General features: G+C 48.4%; 1 protein-coding gene across 1 annotated transcript in view; it reads left to right on the top strand.

Moving 5' to 3' along the window:
• The window catches only part of TMEM145 (transmembrane protein 145), a 38,311-nt gene extending 20,996 nt beyond the window's left edge, over positions 1 to 17,315 (top strand). Inside the window, exons 4-15 of the mRNA XM_081200416.1 lie at positions 295 to 381; positions 3,825 to 3,926; positions 4,014 to 4,098; positions 5,524 to 5,595; positions 6,422 to 6,490; positions 7,327 to 7,407; positions 7,726 to 7,804; positions 10,270 to 10,363; positions 11,927 to 12,099; positions 12,790 to 12,910; positions 14,066 to 14,266; positions 16,216 to 17,315. Coding sequence (XP_081056542.1) covers positions 295 to 381; positions 3,825 to 3,926; positions 4,014 to 4,098; positions 5,524 to 5,595; positions 6,422 to 6,490; positions 7,327 to 7,407; positions 7,726 to 7,804; positions 10,270 to 10,363; positions 11,927 to 12,099; positions 12,790 to 12,910; positions 14,066 to 14,266; positions 16,216 to 16,437 — 1,386 coding nt within the window. The 3' untranslated portion in view covers positions 16,438 to 17,315. The remainder of the gene's footprint in view (positions 1 to 294; positions 382 to 3,824; positions 3,927 to 4,013; positions 4,099 to 5,523; positions 5,596 to 6,421; positions 6,491 to 7,326; positions 7,408 to 7,725; positions 7,805 to 10,269; positions 10,364 to 11,926; positions 12,100 to 12,789; positions 12,911 to 14,065; positions 14,267 to 16,215) is intronic.

Raw genomic sequence — 17,315 nt, 5'->3', positions numbered from 1 at the left:
AAGCAGAAAGCAGCAAGAATTATCAAGTATTGGAGAGGAGATCAGTGTAAACGAAAACATGAGACTTGCGGTTTTGTTACATATGATTTTATTTTGGAGTTGTTTGTTGTAAAGAATGTATATTATGTGAATAAAATAGTAAAGGATGAATAACAAAAAGAAAGGAAGGAAAGGAAATACCGCTTCTGGATGAACAGTACCACGGTCCCCTTTTGCATGTGGTCATCCTGCTCAGGGTGATGTTAGGTTGAGGCTCCTGCTATTTCCCTTTTACCTCCTCTTTCCTCTTCCTAGGATTGTTTGATGAAGGAGTCCGTGATCCGTCCAGAGAACAATCAGGTGATCAACCTCACCACCCAGTATGCCTGGTCTGGATGCCAGGTAAGCGTCTCTGGGACTTGAAAGGGGCTGTGGGGTTCTGCTCACCATTTCCCCCATACCCAAAGACTCGGGATGTTGGTCATAGTAAGATCAGACAAACAGACAGACAAACAGATTTGGCAGGTGCACAAAATATGGTCTGAAGCTCAACATAAAAAAAAAACGAAGATCATGGCCACTGGGCCCGTAACCTCCTGGCAAATAGAAGGGGAAGAAATGGAGGCAGTGAGAGATTTTACTTTCTTGGGCTCCATGATCACTGCAGATGGTGACAGCAGCCACGAAATTAAAAGACACCTGCTTCTTTGGAGAAAAGCAATGACAAACCTAGACAGCATCTTAAAAAGTAGAGACATCACCTTGCCAACAAAGGTCCATATAGTAAAAGCTATGGTTTTCCCAGTAGTGATGTATGGAAGTGAGAGCTGGACCATAAAGAAGGCTGATCGCCGAAGAATTGATGCTTTTGAATTATGGTGCTGGAGGAGACTCTTGAGAGTCCCATGGACTGCAAGAAGATCAAACCGATCCAGTCTTAAGGAAATCAGCCCTGAGTGCTCACAGGAAGGACAGATCCTGAAGCTGGGGCTCCAAGACTTTGGCCACCTCATGAGAAAAGAAGACTCCCTGGAAAAGACCCTGATGTTGGGAAAGATGGAGGGCACAAGGAGAAGGGGACGACAGAGGAAGAGATGGTTGGACAGTGTTCTACCAGCATGAGTTTGACCAAACTGCAGGAGGCAGTGAAAGACAGGAGTGCCTGGCGTGCTCTGGCCCATGGGGTGACGAAGCGTTGGACACGACTAAATGACTAAACAACAACAACAACAAATTAGATACAGGATGTTCTGAAGCAAAAAGGCATGTGAATGCTATTTGCACTTTCCAGAAACAACTGAAGACTTTTTTTGTTCTGACAAGCTCTCCCAGCTGGATGCATAGATCTCTGCCATGGGAGAAAACACGGGTGTTTTAAATGTTACCTGCTGTTCCTTTCTGTGATGTGTGCAACTGCTTTTTAGCTGATTTTCTTGAATTTTGTATATTGCGTGGAAGGTGTAAATGAGCATCATAGAACTGTAGAGTTGGAAGGGACTACGAGAACAAGGCAGGAATCTTTCACCCAACGTGGGAATCCCCAACCCTGAGATTAAGAGTCTTATGCTGTACTGACTGAGCCTATCATGAAACAAGCAGGCCAGCTCTCTTTTTCAGCATTCCTTTTGACACAAAAGAAGACACTTGCAGTGAGAGGAACAGGTTCTGACTGGGCGTCCAGCAAAAATGGGGCCTTTGTCCTCTATTATATCTTGTCTCTCAGTGTGGAGAAGGACAGAGAAAGCATAAATCTAGGGCTGTGTGCAGACCATTCTAAAACAAAACAAACCGAGTGCCCAGGGAATCCTGATTTATGCAGCAAGGAAAGTTTGATTCAGCAACCTAAATGACTTATGCAATTGGAGCAAATTTGCATGTATCATCTTACTCAGCACATATTTTTTCTGCAGTGTGATTTGAATTTTTGAATTTCTCTGTTTTGACCAGTTGTGGGACAGACAAAGGCACTGATACCTCTTCTCCAGTTATAGAATATCTTATTTAGACGTCTCTCTGGCCTTTGAAATTTCTTTCTTTCTTTTTTAAATACATTTTTATTGCTTTTTGCGTATATTTTCCAAACAGAACGTATCATCTCATCTCATCTTATACATCATTTGGGTATTTTAGCCTAAGACTTCCATCAGCCACGTCTAATGATTTTCAAACCTCTTTTAATCTTACATTTATTGCCCTATTACTTTTAATAGTCAATAACTTATAATCCCTTCTCATAAGTCTTTTCTGTAATATTTCATATAGTTCTCCTTACAAAACTTATTGTAGTCCTACAAGCCTAGTAAGTTGGGACTTTGAAATTTCAGCCAGTGTTGCCCATACGCAGTTAAACCTGTCTGTGCAGCTGCAGGCTCTTTTTACTCTAATAAGGGCTACGATTCTGGTTTCTTTCTCTGCTAAGATGTCCCCCCCCTCCACAAAATTCACAGCAAACTCACGTACACGGGCAGGGCTTGGGGACCCACAAACCATGGCTGATATTGTTCCATGTAGAATGTGGAGCTCACATTTGCTTCCTGAGCAGGTCTTTGGTTCAGCTACATCAGGGCTGGGGAATTTTCAGGGCTGCATGCCAGAGGCAGGCGGAGCTGGAGGCAAAAGTAGGCTGAGCATCAAATGCAAATGTAACCTTTGTACAGTAGGATAGTTTTTACATGCACTCGAACACCCCTCTTTATCCTCCATCCCGACAAGCAACAGGCATGATCAGAATTCAGTGACACATTCCAGTCAGGCAAAGACCCTTGGGGAAAACAGGGACAGTGAGAGGTTTGTGTGTCCTGGGGAGAAATTTAAGGGCCTGTCTGGGCCTGAGCTACAGACTCCTATGATATTCCTATAGCGAAAACATCTCCTAATGGTCCGGGGGTAATTGAAAAGGAGAAGCTCCTCCTTCAGTTTTACCTGATTGCCATATCACAAGTCTTCTTGTCTGCCCTGTATACCCGAAGGAACATCTCCACCTCTGTCATTTAGCCTGGACATTGAGACCCAGCTCTCTCACTGTGAGAAGTGGGGTGACAGGGAACCAGGGAGAGGGCCTTCTCAGTAGTGGTGCCCTCCCTGTGGAACGCCCTCCCATCAGATGTCAAACAGATGTCACCTTCAAAGGGGCTACCTTTGAAGGTGACCCAGAAACTGCAATTAATCCAGAATGCGGCAGCTAGACTGGTGACTGGGAGTGGCCGCTGGGAACACATAACACCTGTCCTGAGAGATCTGCATTGGCTCCTAGTACATTTCTGAGCACAATTCAAAGTGTTGGTGCTGACCTTTAAAGCCCTAAACGGCCTCGGTCCTGTATACCTGAAGGAGCGTCTCCACCCCCATCGTTGAGCCCGGACAATGAGATCCAGCGCTGAGCTCCTTCTGGTGGTTCTTTCATTGCGAGAAGTGAAGTTACAGGGAACCAGGCAGAGGGCCTTCTCAGTAGTGGTGCCTGCCCTGTGGAACACCCTCCCATCAGATGTCAAGGAAATAAGCAGCTATCCTATTTTTAAAAGACATCTGAAGGCAGCTCTGTTTAGGGAAGTTTTTAATATTTAAAGCTGTACTGTTTTTAACACTTGATTGGGAGCCGCCCAGAGTGGCTGGGAAAACTCAGCCAGATGGGTGGGGTATAAATAATAAATTATTATTATAAACAGATAAACAACTATTTGACTTTTAGGGGTGGAAACATCTGAAGGCAGCGCTGGGAAGTTTTTAATGTTTAATATTTTATTATGTTTTTATATATGCTGGAAGCTGACCAGAGCGGCTGGGGCAACTCAGTCAGATAGGCAGGGAACAAATAATAAAATTATTTGTGCTATTATTCTTTCCAGTTGGTGACAGAAAATTCGGTGCGGTACTTGAGCTGCGCCAGCGGCAGGAGTTTCCGCTCGGTTCGTGAGCGCTGGTGGTATGTGGCCCTCAGCAAGTGTGGGGTGAGTCTCGTGACGCCCGCCCACTCGGGTTTGTGGCTCTGCCTTGGTTCCCTAAGATCAGAATGACTTTTGACTGCTCTCTCACAGGGCGATGGGCTGGAACTGGAGTATGAGATGATTCTCACCAACGGCAAATCGCTTTGGACGCGGCACTTCTCGGCTGACGAGTTCGGTGAGTTCCCTGCTAGTTCCCGTTAGGTTTGCGAAGTTCAGATTCTGGGAATCTGAATTCCTACAGCACGTTTGCCGAGGCTTGACAGAGAGACAGTGTGTCAGAGTGGTTAGAGTACTGAGCTAGGAACTTAGAGACCAGAGTTCGGTTTTGCACGCAGGTATGATTGCCAAAGAATTGATGCTTTTGAATTATGGTGCTGGAGGAGACTCTTGAGAGTCCCATGGACTGCAAGAAGATCAAACCTCTCCATTCTTAAGAAAATCGGCCCTGAGTGCTCACTGGAAGGACAGATCCTGAAGCTGAGGCTCCAAGACTTTGGCCACCTCCGTGAGAAAAGAAGACTCCCTGGAAAAGACCCTGATGTTGGGAAAGATGGAGGGTACAAGGAGAAGGGGTCGACAGAGGATGAGATGGTTGGACAGTGTTCTCGAAGCTACCAGCATGAGTTGGACCAAACTGCAGGAGGCAGTGGAAGACAGGAGTGCCTGGCGTGCTCTGCTCCATGGGGTCACGAAGAGTCGGACACGACTAAACGACTAAACAACAACAACAACAACAACATGAAAGCTTACCTTGCGCCTGTCGGGCATCTTTCAGCCTAAACTACCTGATGTTGAGCAGGTGACAACAGCCATCAGGCACCCAGGCAGGCAATTCTAGTTCCTCAGCAGCAGCAGCAGCCCTCACACAACAGTGATAACCTTGAAGCTCCAGACTGGAGTGGTACAAGGCAATTCCTTTCATCTCGCAGATTCCTTTCATCTGCAAACTTGCCAAGGAACTGATAAAGTTCATTACTGAGTCATCTGCAGTTCAACAGATCACTCTTCTTACCAGGCTGAGAGGGGAAAGGGTGAAAACAGGTTATTTATTGGGACAGAGTGATTTTTGCAGCTGTTGTTAAAGTTGCAAAACAACAAAGCCAGGGACGGAGTGGTGCAGAAATTTATGAAACTACAATAGGATATCAGCTCCACCCAAGGCATGATGGAGAACGGCAGCAACCGGGAAAAGATAGATATAACGTTTTACAAGGACAGAATAATTGCCACACACAGGAAGAACAAGGGTATAGTCTGAGTGCCTTACTTGTAGTTCTGTAAATCATTTAATGCGTCAACACGAATGGAAGCTATTAATATTGCAGTTGTTGTATACGGGATTATTGTTTTGACCAAAATGCGATTGAAATGAATAAGATTTTGGAACGCAGAAATAAAGAAAATCATCAAACCATCAAATGTAGCACACAGGAGGGGGGCACCTAAATTATATAATTTGGTATTTGAATGATTGGTATTAGTAATTGTATTATAATTTGGTATTGTTGTAATGAAGCTATTATTGGATTGTAATTAATAAAAGTTATTATTAAAAATAAGGCAATTCCCAGGTCCGCTGCTGAATCTGCTTTCTTCTCAGGCATCCTGGAGACAGACATAACTTTCCTGCTTATCTTCATCCTAATCCTCATCATCTCCTGCTACTTTGGCTGTGAGTACCAAAGAGTCCCAGTCCGGATGCAGTTGGGTCAACGCTTCCTGTTTCTCATGCAGTGTGACTTATTTTGGGGGTCCCCAGTGCCCAGGCAGGATGTGGGTGGCGCTGTGGGTTAAACCACAGAGCCTAGGACTTGCTGATCAGAAGGTCGGCGGTTAGAATCCCCGCGACGGGGTGAGCTCCCATTGCTCGGCCCCTGCTCCTGCCAACCTAGCAGTTCGAAAGCACATCGAGTGCAAGTAGATAAATAGGTACCACTCTGGCGGGAAGGTAAACGGTGTTTCTGTGGGCAGCTCTGGTTCTTCAGAAGCGGCTTAGTCATGCTGGCCACATGACCTGGAAACTATACGCTGGCTCCCTCGGCCAATAAACCGAGATAAGCGCCGCAACACCAGAGTCGGTCACGACTGGACCTAATGGTCAGGGGTCCCTTTACCTTTACAGTGCCCAGGCAAACGGGGCATCGCTCTGTAGAGAGACAGGGGGGAGTAGCTTCTCCAATCGGTGTTGTGACGGAAAGGCTTAACAGCAAGGAGGGGGAGCTGCGGGGTCAGGTGTCTCCAGAGAATGATGGGACGACGGGCCTTCGCAGGAATATGGGCCATGGCAGGTTCCCAATAGTACCTACCCCTGGCTCCGGAAGAAGAATTTCTAAGAGAAACCCAATCTCCAATGTGTCTTGGGCAATGAAGTGAGGGAGAGAGGCCTCATTGGTGTGCTCCGGTGGGCAGAGAAAAGCAGCAATACTTTTGCCAATGACTCCCTGCTCTCTGTGTCTCTCTGTCTCCGTGACCCTCTCTGTCTCTTTGTTCCCTCTCAGATCTTTTGAAGGGACGGCAACTTCTCCACACCACTTACAAGATGTTCATGACGGCGGCTGGGGTGGAGGGTGAGTCATGGGCAGCGAGGGCAGATTCTGGGGAGGAAAGCAACCCACCAAGTTGCTGACACCAGTGGCTGGGCTTTGTTTCTGTTTTCACTTGCTTATTGATTTGGCATTTATTATAGCCCACCCTTTATCGTGTAGTCCCAAAGCTGGTTTTATATACGTCGGGTGTGTTACAATTAAACTGTGTACTGTCTCCTGCCCCCAAAGGCTTAGGGTTGTGCATTCAGGTTCAGAGTTAACTGAAATGCTTTTGGCAGGGAAAAGGGGTGTCGGAAGGGATGGAAGGAGGGGCCAAAAGATGGGGATTGGGATTAGATGGCTGATACAGTTGGAGGGGACGCGGGTGGCGCTGTGGGTTAAACCACAGAGCCTGGGACTTGCAGATCAGAAGGTCGGCGGTTCGAATCCCTGCTACAGGGTGAGCTCCTGTTGCTTGGTCCCTGCTCCTGCCAACCTAGCAGTTCAAAGCATGTCAAAGTACAAGTAGATAAATAGGTACCACTCTGGCGGGAAGGTAAACTGCCTTTCTGTGTGCTGCTCTGGTTTGCCATAAGTGGCTTAGTTATGCTGGACACATGATCCAGAAGCTGTACGCCGGCTCCCTCAGCCAATAAAACGAGATGAGCACGCAACCCCAGAGTTGTCTGCAACTGGACCTAATGGTCAGGGGTCCCTTTACCCTTTACCTTTACAGTCAGAGGACAAAGAACAGTTGCCAGGGATCAGGAAAGAGACCCTGCATGGGCAACTGACCCCTCCATCCTCCTTCTGCCTTTGCAATTGCACAACACTTGCCACCTGCTTCATTCCCCTGCCTCCCTTTTTCTTCTCCTCAGTGCTCAGCCTGATGTTCTTCTGCATATACTGGGGCCAGTATGCGAGCGACGGCATTGGAAACGGCAGCCTCAAGATCTTGGGTAGGTACGAAAGGGGAATCCGGAGTGAGAAGGGCCACATAAAAGTTGCCGTCTTGGACGCTGCTTATCAATTACAGTCCTGCAGCCGTTCAGAAGGGAAACAATGAATGTTGTTGGCCACTCCGTATCGTTCTTTCTAGTATGTATCCTAGTGAGTATCCCTTACCCCTTCCTCGCTGATCCATTATTTAAAGGCCATATAAAAATCCTGGGCCATTTGGACCGTTTTGATTCTCATATTCCAGAAGAACCCTGTTAATGGCCTGGGCTTAACTCCATTTCTCCTTTTCTCTCTTTCTCCTTCCTCCCTTCCTCTAGCCAAGCTCCTTTTCTCCGTCAGTTTCCTGATCTTCCTCCTGATGCTTATCCTGCTGGGGAAAGGATTCACTGTCACCAGGTACCAGCATGACTAAAGGGGGACAGACCTTCCAATGAGTCAGGGTGGGATGGGGCTGTATTGCCTAGTGGTGAATAATTGGTGGGAGGGTGTGGGGATCCATAAAGGCTGTGATTGACGGGTGATTTGCTTCACTTGCAAACACGGATAACTGAGACTCGGTGCCATGTCTTCCAAAAAATGAAAAGCAACTTTGTGAGAGGGTCGTTTGGTGTGGAGAAGCATCCTGCAGGCAAGATGCTTCTAGTCATAGAATTGTAGAATTAGAAGACCATGAAAGTCCAATGCAGGTATCTTTCGCCACACATGGGACTCGAACCCATGACTCCAAGAGCAAGAGTCTTGTGCTCTGCCAACTGAGCTATCCCAGTTCCTATTTGTTCTCGGATCCCAAATTCAGATGCAGTTCAATCACACATTGGCAAACTCCGGGTTTGAAACCTCCGGGTATAGGGTGGTATATAAATTCAATCAACTAATCAACCAACAGACAGACAGACAGACAGACAGACAGACAGACAGACAGACAGGAAGACAAACTCTGGTTGCAAAGTTATAGTGGATTAGGAGGTCTTGCGTTACAAACCCACTTCCCCAAACTACTGGTGGCAGCTGATGGAAAAGCGCACAGGGATAACACTTCTCTGACACAACATTGCCTAACCTCCCAGCAAGCAAACCAGAGGTCCCATTCATTTCATACAGTTAAGGTGTCATAATACCACTTTAAGCGAAGAATTCTGGGACCTGTAGTTGGTTAAGGGTGCTGGGCGTTGTTAGGAGACTCCTGTTCTCTTCCCAGAGCTACAGTTCCCAGAGTTCCCTGAGAAGAGGGATTGATGGTTAAATCTCTCTGAGAATTGTAGCCTTGCAAGGGGGACGGAGGGTCTCCCAGAAATCCTCAGCACCCTTAGCAAACTACAGCTCCCAGAATTCTTTGGAGGGAGCATGGCTGTTAAAAGTGGTATCAGGGTGCTTTAAATGTACGTTAAATAGCTGGTGTCATCTAATCTCTCTGCAAACAAATCAGGATGAAAGCTCAGTTAAACAGCTTGTCTGGAAGTGCCCCAAAACATTAAAAACAAAATTAAAGAGACTGCACCACAGAGACAGCCGCTAGATTTCTGCAGGCTACACATGCCCCCTACTGGTAAAGCCCTTGAAATGACAAGCTACATTCTGTGTACACACCTCCTGTACGCTCTGCGTTCAAAGTGCTCCTGCTGCGGGTCAGGGAAGTGATGCACACACCATGTTAGCAGCAGTGCACAAAGCACATGTATCTTGTCTCATACTTTATTGAGTCTCTCTAGTCCAAGGGTGCCTTGTCCCCGATAAGGTCAGAAATGGGGAATGCTTCTGTTTGTGCCCACGTCGTGATGTGATGTTCAAAGGGAAGGCAATAGAGGTTGCAATGGGACACAGAGGAAGAGAAGCAAACTATTTCGATGTGCCTTGCCCATTTAGAGCCCAATGGGTATTTTGAGGCGCAGAGAGGGCAGGACAGGCAGGCCTAAAACAGTCCGGGCCTATGACACAAATTAGCATCTGGACAAATTGTGATGCTGGTCGGAGAATCATTGGCATTGCACTTGGCTTATAAGTGACATGGGTTTGTTGACTGGGGGAAGAAAGAGGAATGTTTGAAAACTGAGCAGTCAAAAGATTTGCAGTTGAAACTTTAGGAATGAGAAGAGTACATTTAGTGCAGATAACATTTACAGATTAACAACTTATTATTTATAACAACAACAACTTATAATTTATACCCCATCCATCTGATTGGGTTTCCCCAGCCACTCTGGGCGGCTTCTAACAAAAGTTTAGAAGTACATTATAACATCAGTCATTAAACACTTCCCTAAACAGGGCTGCCTTCAGGTGTCTTCTAAACGTCAGATAGTTGTTTATTTCTTTAACATCTGATGGGAGGGCATTCCACAGGGTGGGTGCCATTACCGAGAAGGCCCTCTGCCTGGTTCCCTATAACTTCGCTTCTCACAGTGAGGGAACCGCCAGAAGGCCCTCAGCGCTGGACCTCAGTGTCCGGGCTGAACGATGGGGGTGGAGACACTCCTTCAGGTATTCTGGGCCGAGGCCGTTTAGGGCCTTAAAGGTCAGACCAACACTTTGAATTGTGCTCGGAAACATACTGGGAGCCAATGTAGGTCTTTCAAGATCGGTGTTATGTGATCTCGGTGGTTGCTCCCAGTCACCAGTCTAGCTGCCGCATTCTGGATTAGTTGTAGTCTCTGCATCACCTTCAAAGGTAGCCCCACATAAAGCGCGTTGCAGTAGTCCAAGTGGGAGATAACTAGAGCATGCACCACTCTGGTGAGACTGTCCGTGGGCAGGTAGGGTCTCAGCCTGCGTACCAGATGGATAAAGGGTATTGGGAGATTTGGGGTGTGGGGCAGTCATTCCTTCTTCCCCCAAATCCTGGCTCATGGCTCCCTGTTTTGCAGGGGTCGGATCAGCCACACCGGCTCTATCAAGCTTTCTGTGTACATGACGCTCTACACTATCACTCATGTCGTGCTCTTCATCTACGAGGCTGAGGTGAGTGTCCGTTTACTCTTGTAGCAGCTTAGATGGAGCCAGTGTGGTGTAGTGGTTAAGAGTGGTGGACTCGTAATCTGGTGAACCGGGTTCGTTTCTCCGCTCCTCCACCTGCAGCTGCTGGGTGACCTTGGGCTAGTCACACTTCTCTGAAGTCTCAAGTGCAATATTAATAACTTCCATTCATGTTGACGCATTAAATGATTTACAGAACTACAAGTGAGGCACTCCGACTATACCTTTGTTCTTCCTGTGTGTGGCAATTATTCTGTCCTTGTAAAACGTTATATGAGAGCTAGTGTGGTGTAGTGGTTAAGAGCGGTAGACTTGTAATCTGGTGAACCGGGTTCGTGTCTCCGCTCCTCCACATGCAGCTGCTGGGTGACCTTGGGCCAGTCACACTTCTCTGAAGTCTCTCAGCCCCACTCACCTCACAGAGTGTTTGTTGTGGGGGGGGGGAGGAGAATGTTAGCCGCTTTGAGACTCCTTAGGGTAGTGATAAAGCGGGATATCAAATCCAAACTCTTCTTCTTATCTATTTGAGAACCTCGCTAATCTAGGCCACATCTACACCATGTATTTAAAGCGCTATGATGCCACTTTAAACAGTCATGGCTTCTTCCCCCAAAGGATCCTGGGTGCTGTAGTTTGTTAAACGTGCTGCCCCAATTCCCCTCATGGAGCTATAGTTCCCAGAGTGGTTTAACAGTCAATCCCTCTTCACAGGGACCTCTGGGAATTAGTTGAATACATCCCTCCTATTACGATATCGTCAGAGGTGTCCACATCCAAACACCTTCCCAAAATAGGTCGCAGGTGTGATGAGAATGACGAGAAGAGTAGGGCTCGGCGATATCTGGTTTTCAACATCAAGATCTATCCCCAGCTAAACATCATGATATACCGATATATGACAATGTCTGAAATGAGGGTGGAGCTATGTTAGAGGCAATGGCTGGCTTCATGGTTTTTCCTGCATCGTGATTTTTGCATTGTGGACACACACACACACACACACACAGAGAGAGAGAGAGAGAGAGAGAGAGAGAGAGAGAGAGAGAGATTAGCAATACAGTGGTACCTCTGGTTGAGAACCGGATCCATTCCAGAGGCCCATTCGCAACATGAAAAGCCCGCAACCTGAAGCGCCGTATCTGCGTAGGTGCGCAGTGTGATTTTGTCACTTGTGCGCATCCGCAAAGCGCGATTTAGCGCTATTGCACATGCAGCGAAACCTGGAAGTAACCCTTTCCGGTACTTCTGGGTCGCCGCGGGACGCAACCTGAAAAAACGTAACATGAAGCAAACGTAACATGAGGTATGACTATATCACTATATTGGCAGGTCAAAAATTACAAAACCGATATCACAATACGGACTTCAAACCGGTTTTGGATGATGTATTGATATCTCGCCCAGGCCTAGAGAAGAGGGCGTTGCAAGCCTCCGTGTGCTTAGAGGCGTGTGGTTCACGTCCCCAGCTGTGAATTTTGTTGCGGCTTGTGCAGCTCTAGCAATCGCATCTCCCAACCACTCAACCGCTTCCTTCCTTTTCGGCCCCAGTTCTTTGATCAAGCACAGGTGCTGTACACTTATGAGTCGCCGGCTGGATACGGCCTGATCGCCTTGCAGTTTGTGGCTTACATCTGGTTCTGCTACGCCATCCTGATCACTCTCAAGCAGTTCCCAGAGAAACAGCCCTTCTATGTGCCATTTTTTGCCGCTTACACCCTCTGGTGAGTGGATGTAGAGGACGTTAAGGAGGAAGGAATCTAACTTGGGGGGGTGGACCTCCTTTTAAACCCAAGGGCCACTTCCCCTTTTGGACAACGTTCCAAGGGCCACCTGCTATTGGTGGGTGGGGTCAGAGGCAAAAGAGGGAGGAGCAATGGATGGAAATTTTACATTCCTGCATTTGGCTGGTTGCTAAATACACTCACAGCACCCATCCCTTATCTTGTGCCCAGACAAAGAAGAGGCATTCTTGGAGTTCATGGGAACATTCTAGCCAGGCAAAGACACTCAGGGCAGGGACAGTGAGGGGTGTGGCCAGGGAAGAGTTCAGAGGGCCACATAAAGAGGTCTTGAGGGCCAGATTCAACCCCTGAGTTTGAAGTTCTCCACCCCGGTCTAAGGGAATGTAACTGATCACCCCGAATGTTCCCTCACTCTCAGCTGGCCAAAGTCAGGACAGATGTTTGCCCCTCGTCCAATGAGTGGGCCGCCATGCTAGATAGGTGAGATTTGACAAAGGAAGACGAGGGGGTATGCTGGGCGCAATGCAAATGTCTGGCACAACAGAGGCTGCTTTTCCAAGGGGTAAGAAAAGCTCTGCAGAAGCTACAGTTAAACAGAGTATTGTTGGAGGCAGTGGGGAGAAAATGTGCGGGGAGCACGTCCTGAGCAGCCCTCTTTGTCTCTCGCAGGTTCTTTGCTGTCCCAGTCACTGCGCTTATTGCCAACTTTGGCATTCCCAAGTGGGCACGGGAGAAGATAGTCAACGGGATCCAGCTGGGCATCCACCTTTATGCCCATGCCGTATTTCTGGTAAGAAACTGCCAGCAGCCTAGAGGATTCCCCCATTATCCTGGCAGCCACTGAAGTCTTGGGGCCAAACAGTGCATTAAGACACCATTGACCGGGTCTCCTGACTTCTTACTTTGATATACTGAAATGCAATCTGGGGGTGGGATAGGGATGACCTTTGAATCTGATCCTGTTCTGTGAGCCCTTTTTTGCAATTGAAGCCACCCCCTGCAAGCTGATTTGCTGCCTGCAGATGGAAAAATACAGGGACCCACCCTCATACATTTTTCTCCATGGTTGGGTGCAAGGAAAGATCACACTTGCAGGCCTCTTGGCGTGCATTGATGGGTTCTATTTTTTGTGTTTGTTTTAGGTTCAGAAACCCGTTGTAGCTCCCTTGCATAACATGCACTCACGATATCTACTAGTACAGCCTTTGTCAGGTTGGTGCCCTCCATACCTTTTGGACTACAACTCCCATCAGTCCCAGCCAATATGGCCAACCGCCAGGGATGATGGGAGCTGGAGTCTAACAACCTCTGGAGCGTGCCCACGGGTTCCCCATCCCTGCTCTGATACCATCAGCAGTCAATTCTGCCTTCTGTTATAGAATGCTTCCATTTAGGGGTCAATTCTTGATGGAGCCTCTTTCATGGACCAGTTTTTTGGAGGTGTCCTCCTACATTAAGTGTGGGTGGAGATGGAGCTGAGTATCCCTGCTGAACTCTTCCTCTCAGCTACTCATAATGTATCTACAAGTGTGAGGATTAGAAGTTTGCTTCTCTCTCTTTTTTTCAAAAGGGAGCAATGCTAGAGAAATTAAGAGAGGAAGCAGACGTGTTTTGCCTAGAGCAGGCGTGTCCAACTCCTATGAGACTGTGATCTACTCCCAGTATAAAAAAACTGGAAGTGATCAACCCATTGTCATTGGAGGGAGGAGGAGCGTGCATGGGGTGGGTGGATTGCCCAGAGTTCTTCAGTTTTTATTTGTTAACTTTCGGTAAACCTTATTTAATTCCATGATCGATAAGGGTCCCACGATCTACCAGGATCAGCTGGGGATCTACCAGTAGATCACAATCTACTGGTTGGACATTAAGGGCCTAGAGGAAATGCATGCAGTTGAGCTTGCGGGTCCATCCAAGCCTTGGTCCTCCACTCTCATTGCTTCCTCAGATCATGACCCGGCCCTCGGCAGCCAATAAGAACTTCCCGTACCACGTGCGGACATCGCAGATTGGGATTGTGGAGGAGGTGGCGTCCGGGGCCAAGTTCCCGCACCACGTCTACGGCAACGTGACGTTCATCAGCGACTCGGTGCCCAACTTCACGGAACTCTTTTCCATCCCACAGAGTACCGGGAGCAGCTCAAGCAATGTGAGTGCTAAGGAGGGTCCCCGCTTCCTAAACTTCCCTTGGTCTCCCCGGTTTTACCTTCCAGCGCTTCTGCTAATGTCCTCCATGGAATCACTGGACGAGGAAGCATCTCCCCTGAGGCATAGCTGTCAACCTTCCCTTTTTTTTTGCGGGAAATTCCCTTATTCCAGCGCCGTTTCCTGCTGCTTCCCGCTGCTATCCCGGATTGTTAGATATCCCATAGACTGTCCCCGGGACAGGTGAGGCTGCTGATCCCTTATTTCCGAGGCTGCCGATCCCTTATTTTCATATCTGAAAGTTGACAGCTATGCCCCTCTGCATGGCAGCTGGATTCTGGAGGCAGAGGTCGCTCAGTCTCCCTAGAAACCCACCCACTCCTTTAGGAAGTGCAGGCTCTGCTTCCCTGGGCTCTGCACATTGCTCTTATATCCCACACTGCTTTTTTCCTCCAGGGAGCCCAGGGAAAGTGCATGGATTTCCCCCTCCTCTTTGAATCCCCACAACCACCCATCTGGTGAGGGGCTCCAGGAAGCTTCTCCTGCTGTTTTCTCCTCGACAGGCCCCTGCCCAGCTGGGGCACCAGGCCTCGGGCAAAGAAGCCTGTCTCACTGCACAAGAAATCCCAAGCTTGCCACCTGATGGAGCAGCCTCCCTGTTGCCTCTGCTTCAAAGCATTTTGCCCCCAGTTTCCCATCAGATGATGGTCCTAAAATCCTGCCCACCCTACTTCACAGCCTTAAACTACCTGGCCTCCGTACTTCCTCCACGCACCTGGTTTACAAAGGCTTCCAGCTGACAGATTTGTGGGTTGCTACCAAGCAGGCAGATCAGGTTTACTCCCTTCCTCTTGCACGAGGCTAGGTCTGTGCTACTCATGAACCGCCATGCTGAGTGCAGCTCCCCAGCTGTGCATTGTGGCTGGCCAAGAACTTGCCCATCCTGATTCTCCCCCCCTTTTATTTGCTGTACCAGAGAAGTGGCGAAAAAACAGGAGGCTTCTAAATCTCACCGTGGGCTGCTTTATGTGGCTTGGGTGCATTTGTGAGTTGCTGTACAGTTAAGGAAAGGAGAGGAATTGGATTGTTTTTGCACGTAAAGGCGAATTTATCGAATTCTCACTCTCAGGCCACAGTACACAAACATAAAAGCAGCCATTCTTCAAAATCCACACATCTCCTAATTCTGCAGTGCTGTTCTCCAGCCAAGTAGCATATCTAAAAATGCGTACTACTGTAATGCATACATAAAAATGCACCTACAGTGGTACCTCTGGTTGTGAACGGGATCCATTCCGGAGCCCCGTTTGCAACCGGAAAACGCAACCCACGCGTGCGTGGGTCGCAATTCACCGCTTCTGTGCATGATGTCATTTTGCGCGTCTGTGCATGCGCAAGCAGCAAAACCTGGAAGTAACCCTTTCCGGTACTTCTGGGTCGCTGCGGGACGCAACCTGAAAATATGTAACCTGAACCGAACGTAACAAGAGGTATGACTGTATTTAGGAGGGGAAATACAAGAAGACATTATATTGGGGGGAATTGTTTTGCCAAAAATGAGTATATTGGAAGAAATTCAAACTAATATGCGGATGAATTTTCAGGAGTACATATATAGACACCCCAACTCTTACACGGGAAGACACCCGAAGACACCAAAACCTGCATTCCTGTACCCGTGAAAATCTACGAAAGCATATATATATATATATATATATATATGCACAAACTGATGTGGAAATGATGAGAGGTGAACTTCAGATGAGAAAACTGAGAAATCAGAATCAACTTGTTTTCCAATCACTTTGCATGTGCCTGCGCTAAGTCTTGTAAACCCTGAATCCCTCCTTGCCCTCGTGTTTCAGTTGCTTCTGGTTTGTTCGGGGTCCTTTATTTCTGTTGTCCGCCCCTGTCCGCTCTCACATGGCTCTTCTTCTGCCTTTTCCCATCCAGCCCCGCAAACAGGTGGAGGAGACGTCATCCGCCGACCGTAACCTGACCCCCAGCTGCGTGGTCACCACCTCGGAGCTCAGCGGTGCCCCTGTGCTGTTGAAACCGTCCCTGGGGGGCGAGAGCCAACCGCCCCCCTATCAGCTCCATGCGCCCCAACTCCACCAGCACAATGGCTACACTGAGTATTTTAGCATGCACACGACGGGTGCCCGGCCCGTCTAGGCTTCTCCTTGACTGTCCTGATCCTTTGTGGCTTCCTCCGCTTCCTTTCTCAACATTTTTCGGGGGGGGGGGGGCTGCCTCAACCCCCAACCCCGGTTTCTCCTCTGGGCCCCCTCCTCCATGCTCCATCTTCTGCCATCTTCTATTCCAATTTGTGTCCTACCATAGCAGAGGGCTATTTTATCCTGTTTCCCTGGAATGCCAGAGTTTAGTGAGAGTACGGGGACACTAGATGCTTGGCATGGGGTAGAATTGGGGTTCCCCCCACTCCCCCCATCTTCCTGCCCCCCCACTCAGTACAACAGAGGGGGGCGTGACTCCCCTCCTCGCCTAATTAATTGCCTAAAAGACATCTATCTGTACGATACATCCCTGTCCTTCCCCATGCTATGGTTGTACGCTGTCTGCCACTGGGGGAAGCCAGGAACTGGATTAACGTGACCGGCGTGTGATTTTCTTCCACCCCTATTTCTCTCAGAGCGACAGGCCAATCTTTGGCTGCCTTCTCCCCTGTAGACAGTTTGACCCCAAAGGGAGGTCACCATAGCCTTCTCACAGCCGCCATTGTGGTTGAACGACTCTCCTGCCTGGATGCAGATGGGAGGGACTGCAGACATCCCGGCGCAGGCTGGCCTTGTAACAATGTTCTCCTGTATTATTGCTCCCTTCCGATGCTACCCTTTTCCTGCTGCTGTACAGTGGCAGCAGGCATTCCCTTTTTCCCGTTTCCTTGACACCCCGCCCCCGGGTGGCGGTGTTTGCCCTCCTCCCCTTCCCCGTGACGGTGCTGTGGGTTCTGCTCCCTGATGACGGTGAATTTCTGAAATCCACCAGAGTGGGCTTTTTTTGCCAAAATAAAGAGGATTCTTGTGTTTTTA

Source organism: Podarcis bocagei, assembly GCF_964188305.1.
Source record: "Podarcis bocagei genome assembly, chromosome: 7".
Taxonomy (NCBI): domain Eukaryota; kingdom Metazoa; phylum Chordata; class Lepidosauria; order Squamata; family Lacertidae; genus Podarcis; species Podarcis bocagei.
Note: the sequence above shows the minus strand (reverse complement) of the source record. Positions and strands in the feature narration are given on the sequence as shown.